The sequence below is a fragment of the Melanerpes formicivorus genome, unplaced genomic scaffold (genome assembly GCF_026170545.1).
Source record: "Melanerpes formicivorus ecotype bairdi unplaced genomic scaffold, bMelFor1.0.p_v2 SCAF_39, whole genome shotgun sequence".
Classification (NCBI taxonomy): domain Eukaryota; kingdom Metazoa; phylum Chordata; class Aves; order Piciformes; family Picidae; genus Melanerpes; species Melanerpes formicivorus.
The window spans coordinates 5,808,684-5,828,230 of NW_027142391.1; the positions used below are offsets into that span (position 1 = coordinate 5,808,684).

Here is a 19,547-nt window from a genome sequence, read left to right on the forward strand (position 1 = left end):
GTGTTTTCTCAGAAGGCCTGGAGTGCCTCGAGGCTGCTTTAAAAACTCAGCACTGATCCTTTCAGTTTTTAGGAAGTAGCTCCTTGGAGCACGTGTTGCACGTACTCATTGCAACATCTGCATTGGCAGCTGCCTCTGTTTAAAATGACAGGCAGCCGGCTCCAGCCAGAGCACACAAAGCAGTGCAAACATAGAAGCAGAAAAAAAAAGGCTTGCTGGGTTGGCATAACTGCAGAATGCAAACAGCTGTCAAACAGGGACAGCCTGAGTATAAATAGTATAAATAATGGCACATTCATGATTTCTCATGTGCAACCCCCCTTTCCTTTTAGAAAGGAGAGATTTCACTTCAGTAGGATAAGAAATTTGCCCTTTTTAAAGCACACAGCTCTCAGCCTGAGGTTTGAAGGTGAGGGGCAGGGGACCTTTGCTGATGCTCCTGCCTTAAATTTTTGAGGCTGTTAAAGATTTATCAGGGGCTTTTTCTGGGCCTGCGGAGTACTGAAGTCTCTTTTCTCTTTTGCTTTATTTAGGGAAATTGGCAGCTTTGCTAAAGGAAGTTTCCTGAGATCACCATCTTAGGAAGAAGTAGTGTTCCCTTGGATTGCTGCCTGTAGTACATCGTTTGAGCATGAGGCCTGTTCCATTTGCCTGGTAATTATGAGGGAATTCCTGCTCTGGAGAGGAGGAATCGAAACAAAAGTGCTCTGAAAACACTCAAGAATGTGCTCAGTGAACACACAATTGGTAGTTTTTTGAGAGGAAGCTATTACAAAGCATGAAGAATATTAATTTGCTACAGTGTGGCCCTCTTAACATGCTTTTTTTTCCTCCTCTAATATCACATGTTCTTGGATTTGGGTTTGGTTTGAAAATCTGAATCCCATAATATCTGTGATTCCTGTTAATTTCAATGGGTAGTTTACTGACAGAAAACAGCAGACCTGATTATTGGAAGCAGAATTGGGTTAATTGTACACAGTGCCTAAGAAAGAGGCACAGTGGCTTTCTACGTATTTGCTTCAGCAGAAATAATGCGTTGCTCAGGGCCTCACGTGAGGCATGGTGGCAGCTCCTCGTCTGGTGTTCTGCAGGCTCTAAAGGGTCTCCCTGTGTCAAAGCCTCACATTCACTGCAGCATAAGAATGACCCTAACCCCAACTACTCTTTTAAAAAGTGTAACTTTGTAAGAGTGGTATATCTTGTCTGGTCTCAAAGCTAGGCAGAATAAACTAGAGAAAGATGTGGGGCCAGCCATCAGGGCTACAGCAAGAAGACCCAGCACAAGGGCAGAGAGAAATATAAAACCAGTTAGTACAGGAGACTAACTGTAAGACTGCAGCACATTTTGTGTTTGCCAAGGAAGTGCAGGAGGTGACAGGTGGAAAGAAGCTATTTGTCTCATGAGGGATTCCAGATTCCAGAGGTGTTCATAATCCATTTATTTTGCTTCTTTTTCCACACTTGATGACTGTGTCGACTAGATGCAGCCCAGCACTAACTGAGCCTGACCAGAAAGCATGTCCTCTTCTCCTACCCAAGCTCACTTATTATTTGCTTATTGCACGTCTCCTCCTCTGCAGACCCACTGCTCAGTGCCCCACAGCAAGGCTTGCTGGACCCCGCACCCCAGCTAAAGTTGCTGCAGCTTCGGGACCAAACCCCACCAGCTTTGCGTTCCAGCAACAGGCGGGAATGTTGCTGTGCTTTGCAGAAGCCTCAGCCGCACAACTTCCTACTGTCTCTCCCATATCGGCCCCAGCTGCCTCCCCGCCTCTTGCGGGGGCCGGGGCAGGCCCGGGAGGAGGAGCCGTCGTTTCCCCGCTTCCTCCGCCCGTCCCTGCCGGGCGGGTCTGGTGCGTGGCACAGGCTCCAGCAGCCCCGGAGCTTTCTAGAGCTGCCGTCTGCCGGCTCCGGCCCTCAGGCAGCGCTCCCGGTCGGTTTCGCCTCCCGGCTCGGGGTCCAACGGGGAAGTCGTCTCCATGGTGCCTCCGGCGGTGCTGCTGCCCTGGGCGGTGCTGGCGTTGCTCGGAGCGGAGGGCGGCTGTGCCTCAGAGCAAGAAGGTAAGTGGGGGGGTTGGTGGCTAGGCTGACGGACGGGCACAGCGGTGTTTGGTCCACTGCTGTCCTTAGCGCCCCGGTCCAGCTCAAAGGCATTGGAGGTCGGTGAACACAGCAGAGTCCGAGCCCCTGGGCAGCAGCTGGAGCCTCCTGCCGACTTCGGAGGCAGGGCACACACAGTCTGGCGTGGGTGTCCTCTGCACATGCTTCTTGAGCTCTCCGGTTACTAGACACAGCACTGAGTTGTGCGAGGCAAAGCCTTGGACTCCATTTCATCCCAGTAAAATGCTTGCAGTCCCTTGGGATATGTCCCACCTAGGTCAGCCCATCCTGCTTTTGAACCGAGGTTACAGAGGGTGTTTGATCTTAGGCTGGCCGGAGATCTGGGGTGCTCCTAAAATAACCCCCGTCTGTCCCCATATGAACGGTGTCCTGAAGAGTAGAGGGGTAGGGCAGCAACAGTGTCAGCTAGGCTGACAAAGAGGTTCATGCACTGTCACTTTGCCAGGAAGCTCAGATAATTATCTCTGTCTTCATTAGAGAAGTGGCAATTAACAGATTTCCTCTTGTTCCCTAGCACATTTCCCTTCACAGTATGTGATTCTGGTGTAATTACCTTTACTGTATATCTTACTTCATGCATTTCATGTGTATTCATGGGAGTGTTGAGAGCTCTTTAGCTATAGTGACATAACTAAGGCAAAATCACTGCAGCATTTAGGGTAACTAGTAGATAAATCTGAGTAAGGAGTTTCACTGAGCTATCCTGCCTTCCTTACTCCAAACATTCCATGGTTTTCATAAGGTTTTAGAGCACACTAGAGGTGTGGGTGCTGGGAAAAGAGATTGAGGCTTGCTGGGTAGGAGGAAGGATTTGGAATTAATTGCTTTCTGAACCTGTCACCTCTGTCATGGCTTGAAGAAAAAATGCTTTTTCTGTACCTCAGCTTCCCTGGAGCAGTATGAGATTAACAACACCTCTCTTCTCCCTTGTATGTTCATTTACATCTCTGCAGAAGCTCTAAGCAGAGTCACTTGTAGTTGCTTAAATCTTTTTTTAAAAGTTGGTAAATGTGAATTCCACCCAGAGGTTGCTTTATCCACTAGTAAATTATGCACTGATTTTTTTCTATTTGATCCTAGTATGAATGACATTTTCTCAGACACTGTCTGAACAGGAAGCAGCACAGTAAGATTTCCCAAAGCACAGCCTAGGGATAGATTCATTCCTTGTCCTAAAATGCATCTGCAGCAGTGCTTTTCCTCTGGAGTCAGGGCAGAAGTAAGTAACTCTACAGTTTTTTGTTACTGGACTTGTCACTGATGTTTACTCTTTGTAAAACACAGAAATCCACCCAGTCATTTCATTGTGGTGTTGATTTCAGAGTCCCTGTTCCAGTGCTTTATCCCTACAGGATCATTTTCATCTGCAGTGCTGAAAACCCTCACAGAAGTGGTAATCCTCTATCATCAGTCTACAGGTGGTACAAACCAGAAGTATAGCAACATTGGCTCCTTGTTGCACACCACTACAGACCAGCTCCCCTGGTTCTTACTCCAGTGCTTGTTTTGTTGACCATGGCATTGATATTTTGCAGCTGTATCATAATTCAGCATATTTATATGATTTCTAATTGTTAGCATGGCTCAAGGAGTCTCTGGGCACAGGAGGCTCAGCTTCACAGCACAGTCTACATATGAAAAGTAACATGACATGGAAAATTAGGAAAGCATGAATCTGCTTCTGGAGGTTTCAGAATGCCTGCCTCTGATACTGGAATTGAAAGGATTTACTGCTCTGACTCTGGAAGTACCTCTGAGCTGTGCAAGGGTTCAGCAGAATCTTTGAGAAAGAGAAAAAAGGGTTAAAGGAGAAGGAGTGGAGGCAGCACAGGTCAACACAAGCTTCTACTACTGGGCTGCAGGAATGTCTCTTGGGATGGAAAGCGCTCACCACTGCAGAGGTTTCTCAGAACAAAAACTGACTTTCACATCTCTGAGTCCTACCCCCACAGCCCACTCCTGTACTATGGAATTCTGCTGGGGAGGATAATTTTCTCTGTGCTGGTTTTCCATGCTCCAGTGATTTCCTGCCCTGCACAGTGAAACCTTTTCTGTCGTAGAAATAGGCCACCTCTCCTTGTTCACCCCTGTGAGCCTTTGGCTCTCACAGCTTGTCCAGCAAACTTCTGGCAGTCACATCATGAACAGTTTGTTGCTTTCTTGGGGTGGCAACATGAAATGAATGAGGATTTATTTAATGTGAGATGCCTGAGAATTTGGGCTGAAACAGTTGCATAGCAGTCATGCTCTTTTCTTTCTTTCCTTCTTTTATCATCATCAGATGCTTTCTTCTCTCCTTCAGATCCTCGAATTTGATGTTTGTCTTCACATTCCTCTCTGGCAAGCCCACATTTGCCCCCCCCCCCCCCTTCACTGGCAGTATGGTCTTCACCTGCTCAGAGCTGCTGTGGTTTTCTGCATGCCATTGCATGGCTGGAAACTTCAATGGCTTTAATGTGTTCCCTGAGGAGATACATATTTTACTCATTTGTGTGCACCCTCTGACTGGATAGGACACAAGGCACTGGAGTGTGCTGGAGGAGCTGGGTTAGGAATGCACTTCATGTGTCTTAAAATCTGCACAGATGCAGGATCCATATTGTTTTATTTATCAATCCCTTGTCTGTCTGTGTGGATGTCTAACAAAATTACAACTAGAGCTGACCTTCCATTGACTGTTCACATTCTTTCCTCTCTTTTTATTCTGATGCAGGTAAAGGATTTGGGGAATTTCCTTTGGAACATCAACTCTCTTCCTAACTTAGGGGTTCTTGTTCTTCTGTGGCCTTTGTCAGGTCCATCTCAAACTCCAGCTCCCAGATCTCTAAGATTAGACAGAATATCACTTTGGGTACCCTAGGAAGATGCATCTGGTACATCCATTGAAAAAGAATTGTTCCAAAAGAGGCCTGATCCAGCCAAGAAAATGTTCTTTCAGTTTGTCCTGGTATTTTCTGATGGTAAAATCAGATGGCCAGGATTTACATTTAAGCCCTGTTGCCAGAGCCTATACAAGCAGAAGCATTAAGGTGAAGTACAACATTTAATCATTACACTGAAGAAAATACAGTATTCCAGTGGCAGTGCAGAGAAACTTCTGAAAGAGAACTTCAGGATTTATCTTTGTTGTTTTTAAGAGACTGCAAATGAAGAGTAAAGTTTGGGAGGAGAATGCAAATAAGGAGTTATGGTAGAATTCATGTTGTGTATGTATGAAAAAAGCTGGAGAACACCTCAGGAATGTGGCAGAAAATTGGAGCAGCCATGGAGGGTGAATAATAACATTCAGCCTAATTTTGCTCTTCCCTACATTCAGTAAGCGCTGAGTGACAGAAAAGCAGCTGTGTGGGGACCAGGAAGCCAATAGGACTAAATGGATGACTTCCAAATGGGCATATTGTAGTAGTTCTGGCTTTTTTATCTTCAAGTTTAATTTCCTTCATGCTCTGTGTGAGAGGAGAGAACTGTAGCTTTCAATAGTAGGGCAAAATCCCCCACTTGATACATTGTCTTTTCTTTTTCTAGCTCATAACTCAGGCAATGCAATTGTATCTTTACATAATCTCTCATTTTGTACCCAGGACCAAGTTCTAAGCTTTGCTGCAAAGGAACTGTCTTGCCTGTGTAGCTGCAATTAGTTGGGGATTCTTCAAGCAAACAGATTTGAGGGCACCTTTGCTGTGTTCTGTCCCCTGTGATAGTTCCTCTGTGTTAGTTCCTCCTGCATCCACACTTTCCTCTTTTTCTTCTCCAAATCTTTGATGAGTTGGTCTCCAGAAAATCCAGGCAGCAACTCAGTAGAATTTGAAGCTGTTTTTTCTCCTGTGGGAGATTGAAGTTCTGTGGGCAGTGAGGACACCTAGAGTGCTTAATATTGTACAATGCAGGGATAGCAGGGTGAGGTGTAGGCAAGCTGTTTTCTCCTAGGCAGTATATGGTGGCTCCACAGCTAGACTACCTCCATGCCTGATTTGAAATGAACCTGGAGATCTCTCATGTCCCATGGAACAGATGTAACCTGTTTCCATGAACAGCTGTGACTGTGCACAAAACCTGGGGCTACTGGATGCTATTGATGGATTCATGATCTAGTTAAAGTGACTTCCCCAGTGCATTCCTTATTTCGTAGTGGTTAGATTTTCACTTCCCTTTGTCAAATCTGTCAAGTACTTTTAAGACTGTTGATCTATACCTTGGCTCAGTATCTGATAATAAAGCCTCTTTGTTAGGTATGGAACAGCTGGCTGTGAAAACAATGCAAGCTGAAGGTGTCTCTTGTGCTTTCTCCTGTCTGCAGAAAACCTGCTGGTCCTTACTGTTGCCACCAAGCAGACTGAGGGGTTCCAGCGCTTCAAAAGATCAGCCCAGTTCTTCAACTACAAAATCCAGGTGGTGACTAGCAGCCTCGATGGTGGTTGGTGAAAGGGAATTTTGGAGTTTGGAGTGGATAAGTCTTGGCCACAAAGTGGTTAAATAAAAGCTTGAGAGGACACGTGTACTCAGTTGGCTCTACTCTGTAGCAGCCTCTGATTCCCTCCTGAGTGCTGGCTTGAGATGAGCTCCATAACTCCTGCTGAAGGGAGCTCCGTGTCGCTTTTCCATTGCAATGCCAAAACACACAGTACAGCATGTGCTGCTGTCCCTGCTGCTGAGAGTGCTTTGTTCCAGTGCTACCTGTAACTCTGCCCATCCCAGAGAATGGCTCAAGAGTTGCCAAATACACCTAGTCCTGCTGTTCTGGTGCTGATGATTTGCACTGTGAGTTATCAGGACTAGTAAGCTTGTGGGTTCTGGTCCTTTCCTCTAAGTCTTGCTGGGAAAGTGACCCTGTGCCTGTCATTCTTTAGGTGCTGGGGCTGGATGAGGAATGGCAGGGTGGAGATGACCAGAAGCCAGCAGGAGGTGGGCAGAAGGTCCGTCTCTTGAAGTCTGCTTTGAAGCAGTATGCGGATAAGGAAGACTTAATCATCCTTTTTGTAGAAAGGTAATGGGTTGGAAAGTTTTTGCCATGGACTGAACCAGAAGGCTGTTTGACAGGTTCTTACTGAGAATAAATTAATTGCAGTAGATTGCTTTTGGAAGGTGTGTGCAGACCTCCTCTGTTTTTTTTCCCCCCTTGAATTCTCTGAAGTTGCCTGAGAATTGCTCAGAGCTGAATCCATGGCAGTTGGGAAGGTCTGATCAGAAGAGGCTAATTCCAACTCCTGCATAAAGTTGATAGCATTGTACCTGTTTCTGCCAGGGTGGAATTTGTCTGCCTCTGCAGAGAATGAGCAGCAAAATTTGTGGATCTAGGCAAGCCTTTCTTACCAGAATTATTTGTTTTACAAAGTGGGGCAGGCTGAAAAACAAACCTGAGAACCAAGACCAAAGAATTAGTCTGCCAGAGAAATGCAGAGAGGGAAAAGGACAGTTGGGGGTCTCAGTGTCTTTTCATGTGCCCAGTAGCAGGCTGGGATCTCTGTATCTCTCTCTGGCTCCCATGGCAGGGAGATCATATTTTGTAGGTCTGGGTGTCTATGTGTGAGATGATTCATCTCTGGAATGAGTAATTTTTTGTTCACCAAAATGAGCCTGAAGTTTGCGAATCCTCCTGCAGAAAACACAAGTCTCAGTCTGAGAGTGTTGCCTGGGAATTAGTCAGTTTGACCCAGTACTGGAGAGACAGGGGCTGGAGTGCAGCATCCAGTGACTAGTGTCCAGGATAGTTTTGTCCTGAAGATCTTCAGGGAGCTCATCAGAGAGTGGCAGGATGCTAAAAGATGTAAAAAGCATGGCCTGTGTAGTCTGGGAAGCAGAGCTGAGAGGCAGTGATTCTTGATGAGTTAGCTGTTTCTAGAAACTCTTCAGGCTGATATGTTCTTTCAGTTCCTTTCTGTCCCTTTCTTGTCTTTTCCTCTAGCTATGATGTCCTCTTTGCTTCGGGCCCCACAGAACTGCTGAAGAAGTTCAAACAAGCCAAGAGCAAGGTGGTCTTCTCAGCAGAGAACTACATCTATCCTGACAGGAAGTTGGAAGCCAAGTACCCTCAGGTGCGAGATGGAAAGCGCTTCCTGGGTTCTGGAGGTAAGACAGAACCTTCTGTCAGCTGAGAACCTCTCTCAGCTTTTTCTTCCTATTTAGAAGGCCTTTGGAAGAAGGAGCAAGGGTCCAAGTGTGGAAAGCATCTTTATAGAAGATAGAATAGAATAGAATTAACCAGGTTGCAGAAGACCTTTGAGATCATCGAGTCCAACCTGAAGCCCTGCACATAACTGGAAGGACTCACAGTGCTCCTGTCTCGCCTGCAGGAAGGGATGTAGCTGTGAATTGCCAGTAAAGGGTAGAAACCTGCTCCCTTTTCAGTGAGATTTGTCATTCAGGGTGTGGGTATTTGAGCTTTTCTGGTGAAGAATATTACAGGTTTGATGCTGATGTCATTCCATGTTGGGAAGTGCAGTCTAAACATGCCTTTGCTGAGAGCTAGTGTGTCCCTGCAGCAGTGTTGTACTCTGCAGAGTGTTTCACAGGATTAGTGAGGCTGCATGAAAGAATTGGGAGTATGTGTATAGAGGAGTAGTGTTGAAACACCTTTTCATATTCATTCCCATAGGCTTCATAGGTTATGCTCCAAACCTGAAGAAGCTTGTGGAGGAGTGGAAAGGACAGGATGATGACAGTGACCAGCTCTTCTATACCAATATCTTCTTGGATCCGGAAAAAAGAGTAAGTGTAGCTAGGTTTTGGGATTTGGAGGAGTTATCTGAGAAGCACTGCTGTCAATCTTCCATGCAGTGTTCCTGTTGACAGTAAAATAAGTTAATTTATAAGTAAAATATATATTGACTATTACTGGAAACTCATACCAGTGTCTGTATGTGCAAATGTTTCATGCTGTAGAGTGTGGTAGAACTAATCAGCCTTTTCCCAGGGGCTGTGAAAGCCAAACTCCAGGTGTGTATCTTCCCTGCAGAGTGCAGTGCTGACTTGGAGGTACCCAATCTGGCCCTGAAGTACATTTTGGCTAAAGGGACAGATGAGGCCTGAGCAGATTTGAGGTGATGAAATGGACAGAAGTTCACAGCCCTTTTAGCCACAAGACAGAGACCATACATATCACAGTCTGTAGGTCTGCTGGAGCAAAGAGGCTGTCTCTGCCTTCAGCAAAGACCTCCAGATTCTGGACAACAAAATCTACATCAGCCTACGTAGCACAACACACAGAGCATCATAGAAAAGCCTGGAGTGGACACTGAGGCACTGCCATTCCAGCACAGTGTGGTGCTCTGGCTGAATCATCCAGCCCACAGGGTGATTCCTCTTCTGTTGTCCCTGCCCAGTTCTGCATTGCTCAGTGCAGTCGTGGCCCCAGGGGACACCACAAATGCATGGGAACTAAGAACAACAGTCAAGTGAGGAGGAAACTGCTTTCAGACTGGTTAGAAGGAGTTGCAGTCTCTTACCAGCAGGGCTGGTAAAAAATTCAGAACAGCTGCACATTTTTCACTTCCTCTGAATATGGCTTGTGGTCCTTTAACATCAACAGTTCCTTTAATGTTTTCATCTGCAGTTCTGGCCCTGTGCCACACACAGGCTGAGTAATTCCACTGCCTTGGCATTCAGACAGCGGATGTTAGCACCCTGCTGTCCTTTCCAGCAATCAATCTTAGCGGATGCCTGAAGGGACACCGAACTCTGTTGAGTCAGGGCTGGATTTTAGTCTGACAAAAACCCAGTCAGAGTGTGATTTGCAGAGGGGATGAAAACAAAGATTGCATAAGTAGCCTGGCACCCTTACTGTTTTCTTCTTTCACACCGCTACCTGAGGCAGCACTTGCCCTGTGGATAGATGGCAACAAAACTGTCATCACAGCAGATTTTTGTCCTACCTTGGCATTCCTGCATGTTACATGTAGGTTTTATGAGTCTGCTACAAGTGTGCTTCATTCATACACTGCATGTTATTATTGGCACACCCACAGCCGCTCTAATATGTTTATTTGTGTGCTTTTCCCTAGTATGAGATGTTTAAGTTGGTTTAGAAAGTGGCAAATTGTTCCAGATTCAAGTGAAAACAAGGATTAGCTGGGAGAGTTTTAGGCTTTAAAGCTTGGGGAGTGTGAAAATGATTATTGGAAGGTGATACATCTCTGCTCAGCATAGGGTCTCTTACATGTAAAAGAATGAAAGCCCACTTGTGTTCTAATTGAGGCTCTTTCTCTCATTTCTTAAAAGGAAAGTATCAACATCAGTCTAGACCAAAGAAGCCGAATCTTCCAAAACCTAAATGGAGCATTAGGTGAGATGAAGAGTCTGTTCTCCTTGGAATGCAACTGCATTTTGACACCAGATTTAAAGTTGGGACTGAAGAGATTAAATTTCAGAAACTCCTGTCCCTGCAGAGTAAGCTTCAGTGAAAAGCCTCTGCCAGAGTTTTGGGATGTATTTACAATTCCACTGCGACCAACTGGGTTCTTGTTGCAGTTCCCTCTTTACTTGAGGGAATGCAGGTCAGGTTTTCCATTTTACACCTCCTTGTCACTTTGATCTCCAAGCATGCCAGATTGCATTAGCCTTGGGACTGGAACTGGGAGGGACTTCCAGTGCAAGTAGTAACACACAGCCCTGTTTAGGGCTTGCCTGCCTTTCCGCTTCAGAACTGTATGGAATGCCACAGAAGGTGAGATGCAGCAGATACTGCCTGAGAGCATTCCCTGTCCATACCAGGCTTCTGACCTGACCTGCTCATTGATTGACTTTGCTTCTCCTGGCAGAGGTGACTCAGTTACTCTCCTGACACTCCTGCCTGATGTTTTCTATCTGTAGTCTTGCACCACTCCATCATTATCCCAGTCACGTTAAGAGTTGTAACCACAGAGTAGGTTTTGGCTCCTGTGCTCATTATAGCAATGACAGACTGAAGCTTGGATCTGTACTAGTCTGTTTTCCAATGGATTGTGTGTGGTGGTGCTGAGGAGACATCTTGGATTGTCTCCACCAGGAGGGTGAACTTTCATCAGGGGTGAAAAAGAGAGACAACAGGTGCACAGGAAGCTTAGGTGAGAAGGGCCTGAGTCCTTCCTGGCCATCAAACATCAGTTCCTCACTGCACGATCTGTTTATGCCAGTTTTGGAAGACTTTCAGTGTGGCTTCTGCCAGTTCCCAGTAGAAGGCATATTTGTCAACTTAGCAAGCTGCATTCTTTTTCCAGCTTCCCAGCTATCCTCCTATCACCTCACAGGATTATTCTGTACATTTGTTTCTTGTGTCCAGATATAGTGTGTAGCCCTTAAAACTACTTGTGCATGGTTATCCACATCCCTGCTTTCAGAAGCTGTTCAGTGGAAATGAAGCATTGTGCTGCTATTTATCAATCAAAGCCTTCCTCTGATAACATGATGGCATATGGTCATTTCCAGATGAGGTAGTTCTGAAGTTTGAAAACTCAAGAGTGAGAGCAAGAAACTTATTATATGACACTTTGCCTGTGGTGATTCATGGCAATGGACCCACGAAGGTAAGTGGCTGTCCTGAGAGCTGTGTATCTATGGCATTGTGACCCTTTCAGCTCAAGTGTATCAGGTGACTGTCTTCCCATACATTGACTTGCCCTGTGTGCATTTATATTTGAGAAACAATGAATGGTCCAGGTCTGTAGCAGCAAGATGAGTCTGGTTCAAAGATCAGTATGTAATTGGACCCTCAGGCTGTCCTACTTTTCAGATTCTTTAGTCCAAGAAGGTAAATGAAGGAATGTGATCTTACACTGGGGGTGAACCCAAAAAATCTCTCCTGTCCTGTGATGTGTAACATGGCAAATTGCCTTTTGCAGCTGCAGCTGAACTACCTGGGAAACTACATCCCTCAGATATGGACATTTGAGACGGGCTGCACTGTGTGTGATGAAGGTCTGCGAAGCCTCACAGGGTTTAAGGTAAGGTTGATGGTCTCTCCAGAGCTCTCAAATGCCATAATTACAATGAAATATTACGTGCCTGATGTGGTACACAAGCCACTACTTCTTTTCTCACTGAATGTAGGATGAGGCATTGCCCATGATTCTGATTGGTGTGTTCATCGAGCAGCCCACCCCATTCCTCTCCCAGTTTTTCTTGCGGCTTCGAAACCTCCATTACCCAAAACAACGAATCCAGCTCTTCATTCACAACAGTGTAAGTAAAGTTGTCTTGCAGTGGTCTTAGCAAATATGGGGGAAATGTCTGCCTTCTGTACTCTAGGCACTTTTCCAACCTTTGGCTAGACTTCAGGCTCTCTAATCCCAGTACTTAACCTGCAGTGACACTTGTAGCTCCATCCAGTTGTAAAGATCCAGAAGTGGGAAGAGCTGTTGCTCATCTGGTTTGGTATTTTCAAGAACAGGAGGCTGAGCAGCCTGTGATGAGTCCATCTTACCTGCTTTTCCCTATTTTCCTTTGGCACAGGAAGAACATCACTTGATGGATGTGGACTCTTTTGTTGAAGAGCATGGCAAAGAATATCTTGCTGTTAAAGTGGTTGGACCGGATGATGAGATGGAGAATGCTGAGGCACGTAACCTGGGGATGTAAGTGAACCTGATGGCAGTCAGCCTTTGTCCAGACTGAGGCAGTCTGGTTTTGCTGAGGATCATCACTGTCAAGTGGATGCTTTTCTTCTTTCAGTCACCCTTTTCTTTCCATTTTCCTAGCATGTTATCCCCATGTCCATTACATACTGAAAAAAAAAATCATCTTGCATAGCAGCTCCCTTTCTCCATTTCACAAACAAAGCTCTCTCCGGTTCCTTGCTTTGTTAGAAGGTAGCCCTGTACCTCCCACCTTCATCAAGCAGTGTATGTGCCCAGTCACAGAGCACAGTAAATATGTACCTATATCTCTGAAGAGCAGGAGTGTAGTAGTAAGGCTAAGAGTGTGGCAGAGTATCTTCCTGTCTGTGGTCAGGTCATTGTGTGAACTCAGGTTTGGATTTGGGCCAACCATAAACAGGAACTTCTTCATTCTGAGCTGAGGAAACTGTTTGCTAACTGTGATTTTGGCTGTGTCCCACTGACTGCTACTGGATCCTGAATCTTATGTATGTGCACTCTGCTAGCCCTTGGGGTTGTTACTCAGAAAATCACCTTTGGACTACAAGGCGTAGGAGTTCCTGATGTTCTGTCTCTTGTCATTCTCTGGTTTTGGAGTATTTTGATGTGACTTTTCTTCTTCTCTGGCTACAGGGATTTGTGCAGAAAGGATCCTGCCTGTGAGTATTACTTTAGCCTGGATGCTGAGATAGTTCTGAAGAACACAGAGACTCTAAGGATCCTCATTGAACAGAACAAGTGAGTTCTTTGGTTTGAGCAATCCTTACTGGCCGTCTTTCACATGAAGAATACAGTGAGCTCATTTGTCACTGAGACGTGTAAGGCACTAGGAGAGCAGTGTCTGAGATGGAATGTTAGACAAACACTTCTTATGGGTTTTTTTACTGTAGCTGTAATCCCTGGATTTTAGGCCCTGGATGCAAATCATCCTTAGTTTTGTCTTTAGGTAATCACTAGTATGTAACTGAATTCTAAGAGACCTGCTGTGGGGTGCAGTTGAATGAGGGTTTGTGAATGGATGCACTTGAATGGGGGAATTTTATCACAACAGAGTTAATAGCAGCAGCAACTGCGTGAGGGAGACTCTAACTCTATGGGCCTGTGTTTTGTAAACTTTTCCTTTTCTTCCTGTGGTAACATCCTGTCCTGCAATGCCTTTTTCTTTGGTGCTCACAGGCTGGTGATTGCCCCACTGGTAAGCCGTCACGAGAAGCTGTGGTCAAACTTCTGGGGAGCACTGAGCCCTGATGGATACTACGCCCGCTCAGAAGATTACGTGGATATTGTTCAGAGGCGGAGGGTGTGAGTATGCAAAGGGTCTTCTTGCTGATGTCATCCCTAGCTTTGTGTATAGAAAAGGAAAAGAAGCTTCACATTTGGAAGCTCCTCTATGTTCTCCTCTGAGCAGAGATGATAACATACTTTGGACAGATTATCTTGTGATCAGAGTATGGATTTGAGAGTCCTGACTGCTGGCATGTTTTCCCATCTATGGATTATGGTTAGTGTGATCCTTAAAATCCTGCAAAGTGCTGTTTAATCTTTATCAGATCGTTTTCCTTGAAAGGAAGATTCACAGGGAGGCCCTCTCTGGTTTTTCAAACCATTTATATGTGCCATAAATGCTGGAAATCAGCTTATGCACTTTTGGCTAGTTCAGGGCTTTTTGAAATCACTGGGAAAAAGAAATGTTGATCTTTCTGGGAAGAGGTTCAAACATTAATTATCCCCTAGCAGAAGCACACAGTAGCAATGAATTACTTTCACAATGTTCTAGTATTTGTGCAGCTTAAAAGTTCTGGACAATACAAGTGATAGTTTTTTTTACCCCTGGAATGATAATCCCTGTTGGTATGGTTTCTCCCTACTATTCTCAGCTGGTTCATTTGGGCAAGCCTGGCTGATACCTCAGTGCTATCTACCATCCTGGCAAGTCCAGCACTTCTGTCTTGGTGGCATTCCAAGTCTTACTGTCCTACCCCTGTGTTTCAGTGGGCTTTGGAACGTTCCCTACATCAGCAGCGTTTACATGGTTAAAGCCAAGGTTCTGCGAGCAGAGCTGGACCAGGCAGACCTGTTCCACAGTGGCAAGCTGGATGCTGACATGGCTTTCTGCCACAACGTTCGCAGTCAGGTCAGTCAAGGAGAGCAGCTGGCAGGGGAGGGCTGCATGCTGTGGTGGAGGTGACAAAACGAAACAGTTCCAAGGCACTCAGCTCTGCCAGGGCATGGGACAGGATGAACTGGCATTATTCAGTGCTGTGCAGGCTTGGAACAGTGTGAGATTTCTGTGCGCTGTGAAGCCACGCAGAGCCAGAGACCACTAACTGCGGATAACACTTTTCTTCTTGGGCTGTTCTGTTGTGGTTACTCAGGGCTATTCTAAATGGGGTTGACAGGGTAAGAAAGAAGAGTCTGATTTTACAGCAGCTGCTCTGCTTCCAACCCTGGCTGCTCTGATTCCAACCCAACAGGAGGCATGGAATTACTGGCTCTGGCTGTAACTTCTCAAAGTTCCTCATACCCAGGGTGGAGAATGAACTGAAGGCCCGCAGGAGAAAAATGAGTAAAGCAACAGCTTGGGCAGAGCCATCATCACTGGGAAACTCTTCAGTGCTTGTATTTCATAGTGTCTCACAGAAATTTGAGTTCTGGAAACAAAGATTTATTGTTTTTCCTTCTGTCCTGCAGGGAGTCTTTATGTACCTTACAAACAGGTACCAGTTTGGACACATACTGTCCCTGGAGAACTACCAGACAACTCATCTCCACAATGACCTCTGGCAAATATTCAGCAACCCTGAGGTGAGATAACCTGCATGCTCAGCAGGCTTAGCAACATGGCATGGGAGGAAGATTTAAGGACTGTCTTAACCAACAGGGAAGGTCCAGGATTTTTGATAATGTAATAATGTAATCTCAGGTGAGATGAGAAGCAGGGTCACAGACTTTAAAGAGAGGGTGTTTCTGTGGTTCATGACATATGGACCTTCAGAGCCTGTGAAATACTGCTGCAGGATGCCCTTTCCTTGCCTTTTCAACCAGGCCCCACTGAAATGACTTCTTTGCTTATTTTTTAACTGCAGGACTGGAGAGAAAAGTACATCCATGAAAACTACACAGCAGCTCTGAAAGGGAAATTGGTAGAAATGGTAAGAAAGCATTGCTCTTGTTTATCAGAATGGGACAGTAGCACCAGGACAGCACTTGTGTCAGTGCTGTTGGCATTCTTGGATGCAAGCAGTTCAGCATGACTTTGTAGTCTTACAAATCCAGAGGAAAAATGTCCTTGAAAGTATTTTTAGAGCCAGATTCTTCTAGAAGTGCATCTCCAGCTCTCTTGAATGGAAGTGGGGCACATAAATCAAAAGACAAAGTTGTACCTTCAATATTTTAGTTACTTTCCACTTAAACTGACTCAATCTACAGTCACTCTGGTCATACTCCTTTTGCCTCAAGCACCTGTCCTGGTTTCTGCTGTTCTTACCTCTCTGCTTTCTGCAGCCCTGCCCAGATGTTTACTGGTTCCCCATATTCACTGACACTGCCTGTGATGAGCTGGTGGAAGAAATGGAGCATTATGGCCAGTGGTCCACAGGTGACAACACGGTAAGAAAAAGCAGGAGCTTCTTTGTCCATGAATATTGGGTGGCAGCAGTGCCTGCTGTAGGATGGCATTAGGTCCCAGAGTTAAACCAGCAAACTGGAGGCAATACTTTCATTTTGATTCTGATTAACTCTGTGAGTTGTGCTTGTGGTCTTAAATGTGAATTAATTTTTCTGAATCCTCCTTAGTGTCCTCTGAAGCTACAGTGTTCAGCTTTTCTGTTGGTAGTTTAGGTTTAAATTATTTTCTGAAATGAGTTTTCCATTCTGAAAATTCTGATAAAAAAACACCATATTTATTTGTAGCTGCCAAAGCCAATGCTTTTCATTCCTGAAGTTCAAGGTTCTCATCCTTATGAGTATTTTCATGATTCTATTTCAGGACAGCAGAATACAAGGAGGATATGAGAATGTCCCAACTATTGACATACACATGAATCAAATTGGCTTTGAAAGGGAGTGGTATAAGTTTCTTCTGGACTACATTGCACCCATCACAGAGAAACTGTATCCAGGATACTATACCAAGGTATACAGACCTTAATAACAACACTCGTGGGCAGCTCAGCACCTCCTCCAGTTGCAGCTTTGTGAATGCTCTAGCAATATGCATACCCTTCCCCAGTGTGGAGAAACTGACACTGGAGCATGATGTGAAAACATGCATCAGGAAATACACCACTTCCCAGTGGCATTGTCCTACCTTACTGCTGCCTTTCTCTCATAGCAGTGGGATGCAATTTAAATATTGCACCCTGCTCTGCAACTCAGTAGCCATGGACCGCTGTAGCTCTCTAACAGATGTGCACTTTGTTCTTCTCTCCTGCAGACTCAGTTTGAGTTAGCCTTTGTAGTTCGCTACAAACCCGATGAGCAGCCCTCTTTAATGCCCCATCACGATGCTTCCACCTTCACCATTAACATTGCTTTGAACCGAGTTGGAATAGACTATGAGGTGAGTGCCAGCGTGTCAGCAATGCAGTTCAGCCTCTTGAGCAGTTCAGACAGCTGAAGACCCTTTCCTTACCCATATCTGGTTTATTTACCCCAAGGACTGCAGTTCATGACTGGGCTAAGGTAAAAGGATTTTTTCAAAGCATCAAAGCCCAGAAGAATTCCCCAAGCACCTTCATACATTTTCAGAGGGGCAGCCAGGAGAAAGCAGAGACCCTTTCCCTGAGGTGCATTTACCAAGCTGATGAGTCTCTTTTGTTTCCATCAGGGAGGAGGCTGCCGGTTCCTGCGCTACAATTGCTCCATTCGAGCTCCACGGAAAGGGTGGACCCTTATGCACCCTGGACGCCTGACCCACTATCATGAAGGTCTTCCAACCACCAAAGGAACCCGTTATATTGCAGTGTCCTTTATTGACCCCTAGAGCCCTGCTTCACAGGAAGGACCTTTCCCTGGCCCTGCTCACTGCTGACTTTGAGTGGAAACAGGGAATGCTGCTGAGAGTTTCTAAGGCATTAATCAAAGCAATTTGGATATTGATTGTTATCGATATTTTAAGACTCCACTACTGGAAGATCTCCCTCTCTGATACTGCAGATAATATCTAGGAATATTGCTGTAGAATTTGGAAGGAGATTTCTGTGCCTTCATTTTTGATTCTGCTCCTCATCTGAAGTTGCTTGGAAATGTGATTTACTTGAACTATTACTGATTGGTTTGCCTTACAAAAAATGCTTTCTTGGACTGGAAATCCAACTTTTTGGAGGCAAGTCACAAGCTCTCTCTCCAAGTAGCTGGGGATTCATCCACATTTCATTCCATTTTCATTCACAGCATGCACAGGACTGGATGTTAGACAATAATTCCTGGATACTATCCCAAATATAAACCAATCAGGGAGCTGACTTCAGGAGTCATAACAGTTAAATATCTTACCAGATGGTAAGATGATAATAAGAGCCTGAAGATCATCTGATTCCTTACCTCTTTGCAGTCCTTGGAAGCGTATCACAAAGTTCAAAGCAGCAGCAGCTGCAATGTAGGTGCTTACAGTTAGCTAAAGGAAGGTGTATTAATGGTATTTCACCTCTGGGATTAGACTGAAGTTTGTTAGTGCAGCAGAGTGTACTCAGACTGATTCAGACCATGTTGGTATGCATAGATAAAACTGAGAAAGGGAACGCTAGGAACAGCTTGATCAGTCAGGGCTTTGCTGCTAAATTGGTTCTGTTGTGTCCCATGAAAGAGTGTCAATAGCTCTAACCAGTCTTATGAGTAACATCTCAGAGGTCCTAGTGGTCTTTGGTGGCCTCATTCCAGTCTGGGACATTTTTTGGGTAATTTTCTTTGCATCTGTTTTGAAGAGGCCATCAAAGAGCTTTCTCTGGTACTTAGCAGAAGTAATTATTCAGTATTTCTATTATTTGAGATGCCAAAGCAAAACACTCCACTGCAGACACTTTCCAGTGGGGGTGGGACTGACAGAAATGAATGGTTGGAAAGTGGATTGTGGTTGAACTGGTAGGTGTAAAAATCTGTCTAGACTAGAACCATGGTTAGAGAGAGAAAGGTTAAAAAGCCTTTCTGCAGCTGTCTGGAAGGTACTTGCTCTGCTTATCAGACACCACTGTGCTCTGGCTGTGCCAGACTAGTACATTTCACAAGCAGTGCATTCACACCGTGGTTGTCCTTAGGTAAAATACTCCTCTTAGACGTGTCTCCAGTTTCTCTTATTTAATTTACAAGTGCAAGGCCTTTTGTCTAAGATGGGTCACATGAATGTGGGCAGGACAGCTTTCGCCAGGCCAATGCTGGCAAGGTGCTTCACACACTTCGAATGGCCCTGAGGAAGGCCACACAGACCTTTCCCCCACTGCTTTCCTTGCAGTTTTTAGGTCTATTTCAAGGCTACACACTCACGGGTGCCCAAGGGAAGAAAATCCTGGCAGGGACAATCAGTTTGAAAAGTAAACCAATAATAAATCTTGTCAAATGAAATGCAGAAGTATTGGTTACTGAATGAAGAGGCAAGACAGGCCGAGCTTTGAGATGTCAAAAAGTTGTATGTATTTATTCAGCTGGTTTGTTTGGGTTTTTTTTCACTTATGTTGTTGTATCTGTCCTGTGCCCAGCGCCGTGCTTGGAGTTAATGAGGAGCCTCTCACACGAGATGTACAGGAGCCGTACGTTAACTCGCATTAAACCCTTACCCCACCGTGAGGCCGTCCCTGTGCTTGATTACTGCGGCGGGGGGCGGGGCCTTGGGACTACCGCTCCCGTGGTGCCTCGGGAGGGGCC

At 45.4% G+C, this 19,547-nt stretch overlaps 1 protein-coding gene across 1 annotated transcript; it reads left to right on the forward strand.

Moving 5' to 3' along the window:
* Window positions 1-1,868: 1,868 nt before the first annotated feature.
* Window positions 1,869-19,469, forward strand: PLOD1 (procollagen-lysine,2-oxoglutarate 5-dioxygenase 1). The gene is made up of 19 exons (XM_068158450.1): window positions 1,869-2,064; window positions 6,422-6,513; window positions 6,972-7,108; window positions 8,027-8,190; window positions 8,717-8,829; window positions 10,339-10,402; window positions 11,524-11,621; window positions 11,937-12,038; window positions 12,145-12,276; window positions 12,547-12,668; window positions 13,323-13,427; window positions 13,866-13,991; window positions 14,682-14,823; window positions 15,381-15,494; window positions 15,776-15,841; window positions 16,194-16,298; window positions 16,678-16,824; window positions 17,125-17,250; window positions 17,518-19,469. The coding sequence occupies exons 1-19, from the start codon at window positions 1,983-1,985 to the stop codon at window positions 17,671-17,673; spliced, it is 2,193 nt and encodes a 730-aa protein (XP_068014551.1). The 5' UTR covers window positions 1,869-1,982; the 3' UTR covers window positions 17,674-19,469.
* The last annotated feature ends 78 nt before the right edge of the window (window positions 19,470-19,547 follow it).

Excerpts from the sequence above, each read along its gene's own strand:
- PLOD1 (XM_068158450.1), top strand. The coding sequence starts at position 1,983 with ATGGTGCCTCCGGCGGTGCTGCTGCCCTGGGCGGTGCTGGCGTTGCTC. Across the intron at positions 13,992-14,681 it reads ATTGTTCAGAGGCGGAGGGT|TGGGCTTTGGAACGTTCCCT; the intron begins GTGAGTATGCAA and ends CCTGTGTTTCAG. Across the intron at positions 16,299-16,677 it reads GGTCCACAGGTGACAACACG|GACAGCAGAATACAAGGAGG; the intron begins GTAAGAAAAAGC and ends ATTCTATTTCAG.